The sequence below is a fragment of the Staurois parvus genome, unplaced genomic scaffold (assembly GCF_062004578.1).
Source record: "Staurois parvus isolate SC_StPar_1 unplaced genomic scaffold, SC_StPar_1.0 ptg000671l, whole genome shotgun sequence".
In the NCBI taxonomy this organism is placed as follows: domain Eukaryota; kingdom Metazoa; phylum Chordata; class Amphibia; order Anura; family Ranidae; genus Staurois; species Staurois parvus.
In genome coordinates, this window is record NW_028318467.1 from 3,177,089 (window position 1) to 3,196,326 (window position 19,238).

At 42.9% G+C, this 19,238-nt stretch overlaps 1 protein-coding gene across 2 annotated transcripts in view; it reads right to left on the reverse strand.

Annotated features, from left to right (window-relative positions):
- LOC149447753 (CMP-N-acetylneuraminate-beta-galactosamide-alpha-2,3-sialyltransferase 4-like) overlaps positions 1-19,238 on the reverse strand; it is a 163,081-nt gene that overhangs the window by 17,967 nt on the left and 125,876 nt on the right. For both annotated transcript variants that reach the window (XM_089652104.1, XM_089652103.1), the window contains exons 7-9: positions 18,691-18,754; positions 7,218-7,313; positions 6,332-6,521 (exon numbers count right to left, since the gene is read on the reverse strand). In XM_089652104.1, the coding sequence (XP_089508230.1) occupies positions 6,332-6,521; positions 7,218-7,313; positions 18,691-18,754 (350 nt within the window). The remainder of the gene's footprint in view (positions 1-6,331; positions 6,522-7,217; positions 7,314-18,690; positions 18,755-19,238) is intronic.

Here is a 19,238-nt window from a genome sequence, read left to right on the forward strand (position 1 = left end):
AAACTTTTTTGTAACTTAACTTTTCAGAATAATAACCTTTCCAAGCTTAGATTTTAGGGTCTCTCAAAAATGTGCTAGACAGTTTCCTGACTACTACTAATACTGGGCCGTACTGTACCCTAGACAAATAGTTCACTACAATGTGGTAGCGACGGAAGCAGTCCTTGATGCAGAGGACAGGCTAGTCAGGACAAGTGGGACAAAAAAAACCCCAAAAAAACAGGTGTCACGCCTTATTCCACATTTACCACAGACAGGTGACTTTTGTGTTGGGGTAGGTTGGAGGACATCTGGAAAATGCCTGTCATGCAGCTGGCTAACTGCATCTGGATTTGGGCTTTGGGCCACAGCGCCTTCTGTAAAAAGAATGAGACGAGCGCTTCCTGAAATTTTGGAAATGATCTAATTCTGCCAACAGCTTTTGCTCTATACAATGCGTTTTTTAAATTTACAATTTAATTTAATCCCGTACTCCTGCTCACTAGTACACCTTTCTTTGGACATTTTGGGTGCTAACTTTATAGGTAGCTAGTGGCGACTATGAAAAAAAGAGCTCCTGACCAGCAATCAGGGACTGCTTGCATGCTAGAAATATAACTAACTGGCGGTGCTAGCTAGGGCTGGATTTACATCTCAGGAGCCTATAGATAGAATTCTGAAGCACACCTCCTCCCCATCTTGAAAAAAAGACAGTGAGACCAACTTCTTCTTCTTGATAAAATATTTTTATATGTGTAAAGGAGAACACTGTGGACTTTGATGTAAAGGGGAACTCCTATGTAAAGGGGTTTCTGGTCACCAGAGCCCCCTTGTACACAAGAATCCCCAAAGTTCCCTACAGTGCAAGGGGGACCTCTGCACTCTGCAAACCCTGATGTAAAAGGGAACTCTGAGGCAAGGTGGTCTCTGGTCACCAAAGCCCCCCCCCCCCCCCCACCACCACCTTACATCACAGTCAGCAACATTCCCCTTTCCATCCGGGTCTGTAGTGTTCCCTCTTAAATCAGTTTCCCTTTTTTCAAGGTCCGCAGAGGTCCCTTTGCACTGTGGGGGAGGGAAGCTCCCCTCACATCTCTGTGGAGGCGGTGATGTTGCATTGTGTACACAGTGACCTGTTCAGTGTGATTCACCCCCCCTTTCTGTGTGCAGGACAGCTGTGCACAGACTCCTCCACTCTGATCACTGACAGGGACTCGCTGCCTGTGCTCTCTCTGCTCTACCTAGAGAGATCCTGACTATTCCCAGCCTGGACTCCTCCGCTCACTTCCCTTCTCTAGTACTTACTGGATAAGGAATTACTTCATTCAGCGTGTGCAGCCTGACTGAGTGTTTAACACTTGCACCAGGCAGTCACGGCAGGCCGGCACGATCACCACCAAGGTGACCCACCCCCTCCCAAATCTTGCCCAATCACTGCAACCCTGAATTCGCCAATAGAGTCGCAAGTTATGTCTGTTACCCGCCCTGCCTGGCATCTGTTTTGGCGCCTTCTTCACTGTAAGCAGTTCAGCTGTCTATGACAGACCTTCATTTCCAGGAGAGCTGTAAAAAAAATAATAAACTCATACAGACTGGGGTGACCCTCTAGGGTGAGCACCTATAGGCACATGCCTACAGTGCCTATAGGGAGGTCTGGCCCTGGTGCTAGCAGAGATCAGGCCTGATCTTGCTAACACTGCGGTTTTGCGGACAATGTATCAGAGGTGGCAGTGATCAGTAAAATTTTACTGACACTGCACTTGGGGGCTGCCAATGATCGGGGATGATCCTGCTAACATTGCATTTTTGGGGACATTAGTATACTCTGATCGTGACTAGATACTAATCTGTACAGACACTATACTTGTAATGGCTGTTCTAGTGTGACTGTGATAGTGTGGTGGGCAATCGGGGAATGGCGGTAACTGACACTGGCTGGGAGGGACAGTAACTGACTCTGACCCTATCTGACGTCAATAGTGACACTAATGCAGTGAACAGCGATAATACTTTACACTGTCACTGTACTAATGACACTGGGTGGGTGACAGTGGTGATCAGGAGGGCAATCAAGGGGTTAACTGTGTTCCGAAACATTGGTGCCAATTTTAGCCACCCTGAGATTGAGAGGGATACCAATTGTGGGGTAACTGAATGAACTTCTCATGGACAGATGACAAGGTTTCATTTGGAACTGGAGTTCAGTCTGTTAATTACCATTCAGGCTCTGGAGGAGTTCAGCTGGATTTTAAATTCTGAAAAGACCATGCTGGTTTCATCACTTTGCCTAGAATACCTGGAGCTGCTCTTGGATATTAACCAGGGCAAGGTGTTCCTCCTGTCAGGAAAAGTACTGAAACTATAATTTCAGGTTCTCCTACGGCGTCCTTGCAGTTGGTTTTCTGTTCACCATTGCTTGTGAGTTTTAGGTTTTTATGGTAGCGACTTTCAAAGAGATTTCCTATGTGCACCATACCAGAATGCAGCATGAGATCCTGTGCAGTGGATCCCTGGACAGGGAAATCAAGGTAAGTGATGAACAAGTCATCTCTAGCTTGGTAACTCTGCTTTCTAATGTTGCTAGCCAGGAAGTCATATTTTCCTCTGCATAAAATTAGTTTGTTTGTTTTTTTTGCAAGGTGTGAGTCTCTAGGATTTGACCCTCGATCCTTTTCTGTTGACAATCTCCTAGTTTTCCTTCATTGCGATGGGGAGCAGCTTTGGCACAATTAAGGGTCAAGTGTCAGCACCAAAGGTCCAGAAATAGGTGCATTGTTTTGGAGAACACAGCACCTGTCCTCTGATTAAACTCACAGGCATCAGCAGAATTATTTTGTTTCTTGCACTGTTATAGTATTAACTAAGTTTGTTTTACAGTATGGGGGGTTTTGGCCACCAGCAGAGGGATGTCCCTGTGACATCTTTTGTTTTTTAGTTGAACCTAGCATTCTACTCCTGCAGGTACAGTGAGGAACAGAAGTATTTGAACACTCTGCAATTTTGCAAGTTCTCCCACTTAGAAATCATGGAGGGGTCTGAAATTCACATTGCAGGTGCATTCCCACTCTGAGAGACAGAATTAAAAAAAAAAATCAGGAAATCACATTGTGTAATTTTTAAAGAATTTATTTGTCTTGCACTGCGAACATAAGTATTTGATCACCTAAGAAACAGCAAGAATTCTGGCTCTCAAAGACCTGTTACTGTGACTTTAAAAAGTCCACCTCTACTCCACTCATTAATCTAACTTAGTAGCACCTGTCTGAGCTCTTTAAAGACACCTGTCCACCCCACAGTCAGTCGCCAACTACTACCATGGGCAAGACCAAAGAGCTGTCAAAAGACACCAGAGACAAAATTGTGGACCTCCACAAGGCTGGAAAGGGCTACGGGGCAATTGCCAAGCAGCTTGGTGAAAATAGATCAACTGTTGGAGCAATTGTTAGAAAATGGAAGAGGCTAAAGACAACTGTCAGTCTCCCTCGGACTGGGGCTCCATGCAAGATCTCACCTCGTGGGGTATCACTGATGATAAGAAAGGTGAGGAATCAGCCCAGAACTACAAGGGAGGAGCTGGTCAATGACATGAAGAAAGCTGGGACCACAGTTTCAAAGGTCACTGTCGGTAGAACACTGTGCCGTCAAGGTTTCAAATCATGCATTGCACGGAAGGTTCCCCTGCTCAAGTCATCACATGTCCAGGCCCGTCTGAAGTTTGCCAATGACCATCTGGATAATCCAGAGGAGGCATGGGAGAAAGTGATGTGGTCAAATGAGACCAAAGTAGAACTTTTTGGTCTAAACTTCACTTGTCGTGTTTGGAGGAAAAAGAAGAATGAGTTGCATCCAAAGAACACCATCCCTACTGTGAAGCATGGGGTGGTAACATCATGCTTTGGGGGTGCTTTTCTGCAAAGGGGACAGGAAGACTGCACTGTATTAAGGAGAGGATGAATGGGGCCATTTATTGTGAGATTTTAAGCAACAACCTCCTTCCCTCAGTCAGAGCATTGAAGATGGGTTGTGGCTGGGTCTTCCAACATGACAACGACCCGAAGCACACAGCCAGGATAACCAAGGAGTGGCTCCATAAGAAGCATATCAAGGTTCTGGAGTGGCCTAGCCAGTCTCCAGACCTAAATCCAATAGAACATCTTTGGAGGGAGCTGAAACTCCGTGTTGCTCAGCGACAGCCCCGAAACCTGACAGATCTAGAGGAGATCTGCGTGGAGGAGTGGGCCAAAATCCCTGTTGCAGTGTGTGCAAACCTGGTCAAGAACTACAGAAAACGTTTGACCTCTGTAATTGCAAACAAAGGCTTCTGTACCAAATATTAACACAGTGTTCAAATACTTATGTTCAGCAGTGCAAGACAAATAAATTCTTTAAAAATCATACAATGTGATTTCCTGAATTTTTTTTTTATTCTGTCTCTCAGAGTGGGAATGCACCTACAATGTGAATTTCAGACCCCTCCATGATTTCTAAGTGGGAGAACTTGCAAGATCGCAGGGTGTTCAAATACTTCTGTTCCTCACTGTATATGCAGTTGGTGAGCACATCTGGGTTTGTTTTTTTTTTCATTCCTCTATATACCTTTTAGTAACTAAGCTCCAATGGATAATGTAAATGAAGCAGGAAAATGGTACTGAAATCATAATGCACAGCTCTTCTGTACATCATCTGCTGTGTACTGTACATGCACTTTATATGTTACTAATACAGCACCAACTCGTGTGCCAGAAGCAAAAAGTACATTTCTTTTTCGTTTTCTTAGTTTGCATTAACATCTAGAACAGCGGTTCTCAACCTGGGGGTCGAACGACACTTTCACAGGAGTCGCCTAAGACCATGGGAAAACACATATTTCCGATGGCCTTAGGAACCAAGACACCGCTCCTCTATCCGTCTCCAGGTGTGGGCGGGATGACATGCCGTCCCTGTCATCTGGACACACCCCCGGAATCAATCCTTCGCCGGTGATTGGCCGCCGGAACTGTAGCTCAGGAGAGGCACACAGGCGGCCAATCACCGGCGAGGAGGTGGAGCTTGGAGAGGAGGAGCCGAGCGGCACCGCGAAGATTGAGCGAGTGAAGAGGAGAGCGGCCGGAGAAGGAAGACATCTGACCGGTAAGTGTCTGTACCATGGGAGAGAGAGGGAGGGAGCGAGCGAGCCCAGGCTGGAGCAGGGGTCAGCAAGGTAAGTATCATTGGTGTCAGTGGGAGGAATAGTGCCCCATCATTGGTGTCATTAATACCAATGATGGGGCACTATTCCTCCCCCCACTGACACCAACGATGGGGCACTATTCCTCCCCCCACTGACACCAAAGATGGGGCACTATTCCTCCCCCCACTGACACCAACGATGGGGCACTATTCCTCCCCCCACTGACACCAACGATGGGGCACTATTCCTCCCCCCACTGACACCAACGATGGGGCACTATTCCTCCCCCCACTGACACCAACGATGGGGCACTATTCCTCCCCCCACTGACACCAACGATGGGGCACTATTCCTCCCCCCACTGACACCAACGATGGGGCACTATTCCTCCCCCCACTGACACCAACGATGGGGCACTATTCCTCCCCCCACTGACACCAACGATGGGGCACTATTCCTCCCCCCACTGACACCAACGATGGGGCACTATTCCCCCCACTGATACCAATGATGGGGTACTATTCCTCCCATTGACATCAGTGATGGGACACTATTCCTGCCACTGACACCAATGACATGGCACTACTCCTCCCACTGCAAAATTACAGTTATGAAGTAGCAACAAAAATAATTTTATGGTTGGGGGTCACCACAACATGAGGAACTGTATTAAGGGGTCGCCGCATTAGAAAGGTTGAGAACCACTGATCTAGAATGACACTGGTTGTTTTCTGTATCTCCACATCCTGCAATTCCTTTGCACTGACACAACCATACTTCCTTTTACTGCTGCCATGGTACATTACACGCTGGAAAGTCACAGGAGACTGAGACAAGATACTCTACTAGTTCTGTACATTAAGTAAACTAAAATCATGTGTCAGGGCCAGTTCACGCCACAAAAACGCACTATGGTGGCGGTCCGGGTGTTTTTTTGCTTACAGTTAACACCACACTCTACATCTGGTGTGAAGCAGCCCTCAATTTGTCCAATATTTCTACTGTATCACAACCACAGCCTGATCCATGTAATCCATGCACACAATATTCCACTCTGTGAGAATTCTGCATTAACCTGACCCCTACATTTCATAATAAACAAACCTGACCAGACCACCCAACCAAAAGAAAGGCTTAGTCCATGGCTAAAATATCTGTACTGTAACGGATGAAATCACACACCCGCTTTTCATTGTTCAAAATGATCTTCATCCACTGGATGTCTAAAGGCTTGAAAGGCACCAGCACCATTAGAGTGTCTGGACTGTTGTCCAGCTGAGGGTCGAAATATGCTGATTCTGGGTAGAAGAAGCGCATAGTGGTCTTGCTGCCAACATCCTTCTCGTAATTATGGACTGGAGCATTATTCAGCCTGGTGAGAAAACATACTTTAGAGCATTCTTACACATACTACAAAGTTCCAGGACAACTCCTGTTACTCAAAGGGTATTTTCACCATTATACTAGAGGAGGGGGGAAGGGGACAAGAGCACCCAAACTAGGGAATTGGAATGCCAGCATGTATCACAAACAAAACTAAATATTGGCTATATTAAGCATTTTCTGACAATACATTCTCAAACTAAGGTCATTCTTATTGGGAATATTGTAATAGCATCCCTTTCATTATATTTTAAGCTTTTTTTTGTTGTTGCAATACTGTATATAAACCAGAATTTAGCAGATAGCTTTGTATACAAATTCTCTTTATCTTTAGGTAGACTTTGGTTTAACATAGGGCAAATGTGACGCAAAAGATCTTTACACAGGTTATTCCCTTTATCTTCTACTCTTTACTCTGTACCTTTTCTTTTCAAAATAATATCTTACAAAAGCTTTTACTGTGAGCAGAGGTTCTTTATATCTTTATCACTAGAATGCAGGCAATTGTAAAGATCATTGCGAAATGCACCTTTTTACTGCAGCTACCTCAGATGCACACAGCTAGGGCCTTATACACTGGATATTTATCATATGCCATTTTGTAAATGGCAGATTTTTGAAAAAACAGGGTAGTACTTTTGGAGGAGGGACAGTTCAGTGAAGTGTTGTATGTAATCCCACTTACCTTATCACCACATCATATTTATTGATGGCTTTACCCAGAGAGCTGTTCTTCAGCCGATGGCCATTCCCAACCACAACACATCTTCTACAAGACAACCTGCAGGAAGCAGTATTCTATTGACATACAACACATGATTACATTTAAGGCTTCATTATACGGATGCTCCTGTGTTTACCTTTTCTAAAAAGCAAGAGACGTGATGTGACTAAGTCTTAACAACTTTCATTCTCCCCGATCACGTTTTCCTGCATTTAGACGTTCCAGCATTAAAGCAGCTTTACCTGTGTTTAGCGTTACCAATCAGAGAAAAAATTTGCACAGAATTCTATTTTTTCAAAACACAGCTAAACTGACTCCACTAAAACGCAGGTAAAAACTCATTGAGAGAAATCATGTCCTCTGAACACATATAAATGCAGGTTTGACACTGCCAGTGTGAATAAGGCCTCACATAGGCAAAAGCGTGAAAATATACATTATGTTTCAGTCTTTATATATAAACAGCCCAGAACATCCATAATCACGTGCTTGTATTCATCTAAATTCCATATGAAAAATAACACTTGGAATCCTGTGTGTTTTTCTTTATTGAGAATAATATCTTTCTTTTTTTATTAATGTGTATTCTAAACCCAACAGCAAAATGTAATATTGCGGCTTACCAGTCCTTAGATGTGGTGTCTGTATTACTTCTTTTTTTTCCCTGGATTCTTTACTTTATTTTCAGCTGGTGATCCTGTGAATAACACACCTCCTGTCTCTGGGTGGCTACAGTAACTCCCCCACTGTGTATATGGAGGGGTCCATGGTTACCATACTAGGCTGGACTACTAATGTTTGTGATTCTTTTTATCTCAATCACATGGTGGCTGTTGCAATTAGAGTAGCTTTCAGAAAGTGACAATGACATTGCTTTCGTTTTCACTTTTCAAGCTTAGCTTTCTTTTTTTGTAAGTACAGAAAGACCCTGATGATTCTGCTAGAAATGCAGACACCACATCTGTGGACTGCTAAACTGCAAAATATTAAATTTGTGTTCTGCTGTAAAGTGGTACTTCACCTGAGGATATTGTTATTCGGCCCCCCCAGCTTTGGCACCACCATCTGTAATTATCTGGAAAATGGCCTGCAGCACATCTGCATATGCACAGGGAATTTCTGCACATGTGCAGACAAACTGCATCGGGTTCTGACAGTTATCCTCGTGGGGTTGTTTGCGAATGTTTGGAAACACACCACAAGTGTGCAGATGTGCCCTGGGTCTCTGCCAAGTTCTAGAGACCTGCTACACATCTCCTTATGTGTGAGTCCTTCATTAAACAATGGAGAATTCCATGATGCTCGATATCTTTCTGGCCTAAGCAGTGCAGCACAAACAGGGTACTTAACCTCTTTTTGTAAGGAAACATCATTCTATTCTTTATAGGGAGGAAGCAGGAGCAAGAAAAGCAAAACATGTTTTTATGAGTGATGTTTCGCTCTAAGTACTTAAGTTCAGTACCCACTAGATGGCAAGCTAAGCCTACTAACAAATCAAATTATTTACAAAATGCAATAGGCAGTATAACAGACATTCTAAGATTTGTTAGCGTGGGATGCTTTCAGTACACTTTCTGGCAACCAAGACCACATACAGTTGTGCTCAAAAGTTTGCATACCCTGGCATAAATTGTGAAATTTTGGCATTGATATTGAAAATATGACTGATCATGACAAAAAATGCTCTTTTATTGAAGGATGATGATCATATGAAGCCATTTATTATCAAATAGTTGTTTGGCTCCTTTTTAAATCATAATGATAACAGAAATCACCCAAATGGCCATGATCAAAAGTTTACATACCCTGGAATGTTTGGCCTTGGTACAGACACACAAGGTGACACACATGGGTCAAAATGCCAATTAGAGGTTAATGTCCCACATCTTTGGCTTTTTAACCACTTCAATATAGGGCACTTCTACCCCCTTCCTGCCCTGGCCATTTTTCAGGTTTCATCGCTCTCACACTTTGAATGAAAATTGCGCGGTCATGCAACAGTGTACCCAAACTAAAATTTTATAATTTTCTTCACACAACTAGAGCTTTCTTTTGGTGGTATTTAATCACCACTGGAGTTTTTATTTTTTTGCTAAATTAACAAAAAAAACAAAAATTTTGAAAAAACAAAAACACGTTTTTCTTTGTTCCTGTTATAAAAGTTTCCAAATAAATAATTGTTCTTCATAAATTTAGGCCAAGATGTATTCTGCTACATGTCTTTGGTGAAAATAACCCAAATTAGGATGTATTATTTAGTCTGTAGGAAAGTTATAGAGTTCACAAACTATGGATTATATCTGAATATTGATCAATCCTGAAGTACTGACAGCCAATCTAATTTCTTGAGGTCCAAGAATGTCAGAACAGTACAGATATCCCCCCCAAATGTCAGAACAGTACAGATATCCCCCAAATGACCCCTTTTTGCAAAGTAGACAGTCCAACGTACTTCATAAGAGGCATGGCGAGTTTTTTGAAGTTGTATTTTTTTTGTCATAATTTTTTGGAAAATGAAAAAAATTATTTTCACTATTTTTTTTTCATGAATGAAGCCATCCATTGTATACAACTGTCATGTGACCTGCTGTGATTGGTCACGGCAGGTCACATGGTACCGGCAACGGGGCCGGTACTCAGATCTGTCATCGGCCGTGTCCGAGATACACGGCTGTTGACAGATCGCGGCGCTGCGCGGCTCTGCGGATGCAAAAACTGAGCATGCCCCAAAAGGATGCCATATGGCGTTCATCTGGAAAGGTGAGGGTTTTTGCCGGTCGCCATTCAGCCATAGGCCGGGTGGGAAGTGGTTAAATTGCAATTAGTGTCAGTGTATAAATAATCAATGAGTTTGTTAGCTCTTACGTATAAGCACAGACTAGGCTAGATACTGAGCCATGGGGATCAGAAAAGAACTGTGAAAAGTCCTGTGTAACAAGGTAATGGAACTTTATAAAGATGGAAAAGGACATAAAAAGATGTCCAAAGCCTTGAATATGCCAATCAGTACCAATCAGGGTATTTTCTGGAACATGTGCAATCCAGTGTGGTTTACATGCAGCTGCATACATTTTGATGCGGTCTGGGTAAAAAAAAAAAAACAATTGCAGCAGGTTGTGTTGAAACCACTGGTACTGTCCGTACTGGTGTGCAATAGGACCACTGAAAAGCATGGCAAACTCTGTTCATGCACTCTGGATGTGATTTAAAAATGCACCTGAAAACATCTAGTGTAAACAAGGCCTCAGAGCCGATTCACACCAAAACACAGTGTGGGAAAAACACATTCTGTGCGCATTTCCCATACCGCAGGTACCAATGAATTGTTAATGGAACCCAAAGGCATCTCGCAAACACAGTGTGTTTGCGGGCACCAAATTGCATGGTATCGCAGTACCATGTGGTTTGGTACAATGCATTCTGAAAAAGTAGTGCTTGCACTACTTTTTTCACATCCCAGTGTGTTCTGTAGCCCATTCATTTGAATGGGCTGCAAAACTGGACCCCATGGGAACCACCGGATCGTAGGTGTGAACCAGCCCTTAATCTAGTATTACAAATATTTTCCACCAAACTTGATGTATGTTATTTTGTTTACACTATGTGTTCAAGTGTATATAAATTGTCATAGGCTTTTCTTTGTAACTTTTAATGCATCATATGCTGTTGTTATTATTGTGGCACCTCAGTACTTATCTGTTTTCAATAACAGAATCCAGTTGCAACATCCCCATTACTTGTTTTATGTGGCATTGAGAAAATGGCAGCATGGGGAAGGGGGTAGTTTATATTGTTTATTGTACCAAATGTATCCACTAAGGACTTAGAAACATGTCTGAGCTGGACTGCACTGTTGAATGTGTTGCTTTCTGAAAACATTTAAATAATTCTAAAGGAGAATGGTTACTCTGTAGGAGCTTTGATGCTTCTGTTCCCCACGAGGGGATCTCATTACAACCCCAATTGCAAAAAACGTGGGACATTGTGTAAAATCTACATAAACACAGAATACCATGATTTGTAAATCTCATAAACCCATGTTTTATAGGTTATTTTTAAAAAAACAGAAAACATACTGAATGTTTTAAAATGTACCATTTTAAGAAAAAAATAAGGTACTTTTGAAATTGATGGTAGCAAAACCTCTCAAAAAAGTTGGGACAGGGCAACAAAAAGTAAGTGAAAGAACATTTGAATCTGATTAGGGTAATTGGCAACAGGTCAGTAACATAATTGACTCTCTAAGATGCGCATTTTATACCCAGAGTCTCGGAATTAAAGAAGGATCACCAATCTGTGAAACGTTGCTAAAAATTGGTGAACAATTTAAGAATAATTTTCCTCAATATAAAATTGCAAAGACTACCATAGTTTACAGTACACAATATCTAGCGATTCCAAGAATCTGGAAAAATCTCTGTGAGCAAGGGACAAAGGCAAAATGCAATATTAGATGCTTGAGATCTTCGGGCCATCGGACGGCACTGCGTTGACAACAGGCATGATTATCAGTGATGGACGTCACTGCATAGACTCAGGAATACTTCCAACAATCACTGTTTGTGAACATAGTTCACTGTGCCATCCAAAAATGCAAGGTAAAGCTCTATCATGCAAAGACATGCAAAGAAGTTATAACTGAACATGATCCAGAAACACCAAACCTCATTTAAAATGGTCTGTTGCAAAGTGGAAAACTGTTCTGTGGTCAGATGAATCGAAATGTGACATTCTTTTTGGCAACCATGAGTGCCTTGTCCTCTGGACTAAAGAGAAGAGGAACTTTCCGGCTTGTTATCAGCACTATCGCATTAGTGCATATGGAATGGGCATATGCTGATAGTATGGAGTTACATTAGTGCATATGGAATGGGCAGCTTGCACATCTGGAAAGGCACCATCAATGCTGAAAGATACATCCAGGTTTAAGAGCAGCATATGCCCAGGCAAAAATGGGACAACATTCCTCCGCCCAAAACTCCAGCAACTTGTTAATAGAAGAGGGGATGCTACACCGTGGTAAACATGGCACTGTCCTAACTTCTCTGGAATTGGGGATGTACTTTGTCAGCTTTATGTTGCCCTGTTCCAACCTTTTGAGACATGTTGCTGCCATCAATTTCAAAATTACCTATTTTTTTCTTAAAATGGTACATTTTCTCAATTGACACATTTGATATGTTTTCTTTTCTCTATTGTGAATAAAATATGGGTTTCTGAGATATGTAAATCATTGCATTTGGTTTTTCTGTAGATTTTTCACAGCATCCTGCAAGGCCTACTATCCTAACTATTCCTTTTAGTAGAAGTCAGGCTGAGCCCTGCCCAGGGGCGGACTGACCATTTGGAAACTCAGGCACTGCCCGAGGGCCCAGGGTCAGTAGGGGGGCCTCATGAGATGCCTCTGGTACCTTTTTCATAGGCTTTTTTGAGTTTGGGCAAGGACACAGGGGCCTAATGATCACCTATTGCCTGGGGGCCCCATGAGTTGTCAGTCTGCCTCTGGCCCTGCCTGTTTCCGGTGTGCGATTTAGTGCTGTATTATCGGTCACAAGCTCCTGGATATGATTATTACACTTAATCTCTGTTTTTATACTTTTTTTTAATGTGCTAGCTCTGCTAACCTTTTTATTCAGGATTATTATTATTATACGGGATTTATATAGCGCCAACAATTAGCTCGGCGCTTCTTATTTATGCACCAGAGCAGGCCCTCTGGAACTGCATACACAATAAATTAGACTAGGACACACCTTCCCAAAATCTATGAGGCAGAATTTTGGCTTTGATATAACATATGCAGTTCTGCTCCCCTTCCCAGCAAAGGTTCTCATCAGACCCCTTCCTCACCCAGGAGCCATAAATATGGTTTTCTTTACACCCCATTTTCTTCTCACCCCATCTTCAACCAGCAGTCAATTATATAGTTCACACCCCTCGGCAGCCATTTACACTATATACAGTTGCAAGAAAAAGTATGTGAACCCCTTGGGATTACGTGGAGTTTTGCATGAATTGGGCATAAAATGTGCTCTGAACGTCATCTAAGTCACAACAATAGAAGAACACAGTCTGCTGAACATAATACTACACAAACATTAGATGTTGCCATGGTTTAATTGCACATAACATGTAAACATTCACAGTGCAGAGAGGAAAAAGTATGTGAGGCCCTAGCTTAATGACTTCTCCCAGAGCTAATTGGAGCCAGGAGTGAGCCAACCTTGACTCCAATCAGTGTGATGATATTGGATGTGTTGCTGACAGCTGTCCTGCCCTTAAAAAACACACACCTGTTTTGGGTTTACTGGTTTCAAGAAGCACTGTCTGATGTGAACCATGCCTCGCAGAAAAGAGCTCTCAGAAGACCTACGATCAAGAATTGTTGACTGGCATGAAGCTGGAAAGGGTTACAAAAGTATCTCCAAAAGCCTTGATGTTCATGTGTCCACGGTAAGACAGACTGTCTACAAATGGAGAAAGTTTAGCACTGTGGCTACTCTCCCTAGGCGTGTTCGTCCTGTAAAAATGACAGCAAGAGCACAGCGCAGAATGCTGCATGAGGTAAAGAAGAATCCCAGAGTGTCAGCTGAAGACCTACAGAAATCTCTGGCACATGCTAACATTTTTGTTGACACATCTACAATAAGGAAAACATTCAACAAGAATGGAGTACATGGGAGGACACCATGGAGGAAGCCATTGCTGTCCAAAAAGAATATTGCAGCACGATTGAAGTTTGCAAAAGAGCACCTGGATGTTCCACAGCACTACTGGCAAATTATACTGTGGACAGATGTAACCAAGATTGAGTTGTTTGGGAAGAACACACAACACTATGTGTGGAGAAAAAAAGGCACAGCACACCAACATCAAAACCTCATCCCCACTGTAAAACATGGCGGAGGGAGCATCATGGTTTGGGGCTGCTTTGCTGCCTCAGGGCCTGGACGGATTGTTGTCATTGATGGGAAAATGAATTCCAGAGTTTATCAAGACATTTTGCAGGAAAACGTACGACCATCTGTCCGCCAACTGAAGCGCTGCAGAGGATGGGTGATGCAACAGGACAATGACCCAAAGCATACAAGTATTTCAACAAAACAATGGCTGCAACAGCACAGAATACGCCTTCTGGAGTGGCCCAGTCAGAGTCCTGACCTCAACCCGATTGAAATGCTGTGGCATGACCTTAAGAGAGCGATTCACACCGCACATCCCAAGAATATTGCTAAACTGAAACAGTTTTGTGAAGAGGAGTGGTCCAAAATGACTCCAGATTGTTGTGCAGGTCTGATCTGCAACTACAGTAAACGTTTGGTTGAGGTTATTGCTGCCAAAGGAGGGTCAACCAGTTATTAAGTCCAAAGGTTCACATACTTTTTCCTCCCTGCACTGTGAATGTTTACATGTTATGTGCAATTAAACCATGGAAACATCTAATGTTTGTGTAGTATTATGTTCAGCAGATTGTGTTCTTCTATTGTTGTGACTTAGATGACGTTCAGAGCACATTTTATGCCCAATTCATGCAAAACTCCACGTAATCCCAAGGGGTTCACATACTTTTTCTTGCAACTGTATATATATATATATATATATATATATATATATATATATATATATACACAGTTGTGTTCAAAATAATAGCAGTGTTGAAAAAAGTGAATAAAGCTCAAAATCCTTCTAATAGCTTTTATTTCCATACACACAAATGCATTGGGAACACTACACATTCTATTCCAAATCAAAACATGAAGAAAAATAGATCAAATTTGTGTTGTTCCTCTAAAAAACTTTAAGAAAGTGAATATTAGACGGTTCAAAAAAATAGCAGTGTTTGTATTCTTCTTTACAAACTCAAACATTCACTATATAAACTGAAAAATGTTTGAAGATTTTGCTTTCCTTTGAATCACTTTATTATTTAGTTGTATAAGCACAGTTTCTGAGAACTGCTGTACATCTGTGTTGCATGGAGTCACCCAACTTCTGGCCCCTGTGATCAGGTATTCCAGCCCAGGATGATTGGACGACATTCCACAGTTCTTCTCTATTTCTTGGTTTTGCCTCAGAAACTGCATTTTTGATGTCACCCCACAAGTTTTCTATTGCATTAAGATCTGGGAATTGGGCTGGCCACTCCATAACGTCAATCTTGTTGGTCTGGAACCAGGATGTTGCACGTTTACTGGTGTGTTTGGGGTCGTTGTCTTGTTGGAACACCCATTTCAAGGGCATTTCCTCTTCAGCATAAGGCAGCATGACCTCTTCAAGTATTCTGATGTATTCAAACTGATCCATGATCCCTGGTATGCGATAAATAGGCCCAACACCGTAGTATGAGAAACATCCCCATATCATGATGCTTGCACCACCATGCTTCACTGTCTTCACAATGTACTGTGGCTTGAATTCAGTGTTTGGGGGTCGTCTGACAAACTGTCTCTGCCCACTAGACCCAAAAAGAACAATCTTACTTTCATCAGTCCACAAAATGTTGCGCCATTTCTCTTTAGGCCAGTCAATGTGCTCTTTGGCAAATTGTAACCTCTTCAGCACATGTCTTTTTTTCAACAGTGGGACTTTGCGGGGGCTTCTTGCAGATAGCTTGGCTTCACATAGGCGTCTTCTAATTGTAACAGTACTCACAGGGAACTTTACACCTTCTTTCATCTTCCTGGAGCTGATTGTTGGCAGAGTCCTTGCCATTTTGGCTATTCTTCTATCCATTCGAATGGTAGTTTTTGGCTTTCTTCCACGTCTTTCAGGTTTTGGTTGCCATTTTAAAGCATTTAGCTGAGCTGCCTATCATTTTCTGCACTTCTTTATATGTTTTCCCCTCTCCAATCAACTTTTTAATCAAGGTACGCGGTTTTTCTGAACAATGTCTGGAACGACCCATTTTCCTCAGAATTTCAGAGAGAAATGCACTGTAACCAGCATGTACAACATTTGCTGTCTTCCTTCCTTAAATAAGGGCAATAATTGCCACCTGTTTTTCAAAGAATGAATGACCTCACTAATAGAACTCCACACTGCTATTATTTTGAACATGCCCCTTTCAATTAGTGATTCAATGACACAGAATCAGCAGCATGCATGTCATGACTGTTGGGTCTGTTGGATTTCTATTACTCTTCTACACCTGCTAGTAAGTTATTTACCATGTAGAAATATCATTTCTACCAAAAACAGTGATTGATCAGGTTAGTGACGTTTGACTGCTATTATTTTGAACACAACTGTATGTATATATATATATATATACACACACATACATATACAGATATCTTCCCTCAACTAGCCATAGCCATGTATATTTCTCCTTACTCCACCAGCCATATGTCATAGTCATACAATTATTCCCCCTTCATATTGAAGGACTATTTAGCTGTGTGATAGGAGGATATAGGAAAAATAACATGCATCTCATTTTGTACAGTTAGTGAACATTTGCTGATATAAATCCTCCACTAAGCCCAATATCACGTGTGATGGAAACCAAATAGGTAAATGAAAATGTGTGTGAATGAATATGAAGTGAACTACTGCTACTAACGTCCTGAATACCAGAATGAAATAATTGCACACATGTAGGCTCGGAATGGCTATAGGGCACTCCGGGCATTTTCCTGGTGGGCCGGGGCCGCATGTACATGATGTGGGGTGGGGCGCAAGACAAAGCAAATGCGGTAGCTGAGCTGGCCCTCATCTCGAGCCTGTGGCACTCCTTGGTCTCTCTGCGGCTGCTCAGTCAGTTCTGTACTGGTCATTGGAGCAGGGGGTGGGAGCTAGTTGTCAGCAGACCCGTGTGTTGCCCGAGATTGTGAAGGGGGAGGAGCTGGAGGAGACCCCATTGCCTGATGCCAGATATGTGTCACTGCTGCTGCCACACACACCACAGGGAGCCAGCCCGGTCCGAATAAAAGTGAGTGAGTGCCAGCCTGCCACTGCCAGTGAACACTTGATTGACTTGGGTTGACTGGGTTGTCTCTTTGTTGGACTGAGCTGTCTCATTGCTGGACTGGGTTGCCTCTTTGCTGGACTGGGCTGCCTCTTTGCTGGACTGGGCTGCCTCTTTGCTGGACTGGGCTGTCTCTGCTCAACTGGGCTATATTGTTGATAGAAAATGTATACTATATAGGGCGCACTTGGTAGAGCCCAACCTCTGTAGCTGTAGGATAAAGGTGCCAGATGGATATCAGGGATGGATGGATGGATGGATGGGAGCAGTAACACTGAGGCAGCTCTTCTTAGAGTGGAAGCAAGGCTCTAATGCGCTCTAATGAAGTAAACATAAAAAAGAGAGGAAGGCTCCTCTATGTGCAGTATTGACAATTTATTAGTGAACAATAGATACATTGCATTTACAAGATAAATAGTTAAAAAGACTCATCGTGTGATGTAATAAGATCCAGGTGAAACATCCAGCAGCAAACTCTGTCTATAGGATCAGGAAGCAGGGGCGGACTGACCATTTGGAAACTCGGGCACTGCCCAAGGGCCCGGGGTCAGTAGGGGGCCCCATTAGATGCCCCTGGTACCTTTTTCATAGGCTTTTTTGAGTTTGGGCAAGGACACAGGGACCCCATGATCCCCTATTGCCCGGGGGCCCCATGAGTTGTCAGTTCGCCCCTGTCAAGAAGTAAAGCCTAGGATGTGCCTGTGTATCAAAATGAGGCTTGGAGGCAGAGTCGGATGTAGGAGGTGAAGGTGGAGGATGTAGGTCTGAAGTTCTGAAGGAGCCTACTGAGCATGCTCCGAAACGCGTAACCGCCCCCTTCACCTCCTACATCCGACTCTGCTCTCCAAGCCTCATTTTGATACACAGGCACATCCTAGGCCTTTTCCTGATTCTATAGACAGAGTTTGCTGCTGGATGGCTGGATGTCTCACCTGGATCTTATTACACCACACGATGAGTCTTTTTAACTAATTATCTTGTAAATGCAATGTATCTATTGTTCGCTAATAAATTGTCAATACTGCACTTGGAGGCGTCTTCCTCTCTTTTTCATGCTATATTGTTGCTAGACTGGGCTGTCTCTTTGCTGGACGGGGCTGTCTCTTTGCTACTTGGGGATAAATGCAAGTGGCACTGTATTAGGGGGCCATGATTGCTAGGGGCACTGTGATATAAAGGAAACTGCACTGTAAAGGGGCACTGTGATATAAAGGAAACTGCACTGTAAAGGGGCACTGTAATCAATACAGTGCCCCTTCACATCACAGTGCTCCATTACATTACCATGTGGAGGACGTGAATATCCTATCACCAGCCACTGCTGTGAATGCCCGATCCATATTCCCTCACTGCCCTCGGTCCCTGGAGAAATCGGCTGCTCAGTATAAAATGACCAGGCCTATTTTTTGTCCCAGTTTGAGCCTGCACACATGACTAGTTAAGTAGTAGAACAAGAATCCATCTTACCTCTCAATTTCTGGTTGCATATGATACTGGTTTGTTAGAGCAAGAAACTTCATCAAGAGATCCTCTGAAAGACAAAAACACAATAGCAGCTATACAAGGAGACAGATGCATCATACACAGCCAAATACAAGCCAGACAATTTTGCTAGAAAATTAAAATGGTAAAGTACAAATAACATACACACACATACTGTATATCACCCCCTGCTCTTTTCTAAAATAATTAAACACCTCACATGCTACTACCCTGGGATTGCATGATGCACACAGAAAAATCTCACCGGCCACTTTATTAAGTACACTTGTTCAATTGCTTGGTAACACAAATTGATAATCAGCCAATCATATGGCAGCAATTCAATGCATATAGGCATGACGGGCTGGTCTGGGTATTTCAAAAACTGCTGATCTACTGGGATTTTCACACAAAAACATCTCTATGGTTTACAGAGAATGGTCTGAAAAGGAGAAAATATCCAGTGAGCCGCAGTTGTGTGGGTGAAAATGCCTTGTTGATGTCAGAGGAGAATGGGCAGACTGATCATAGAA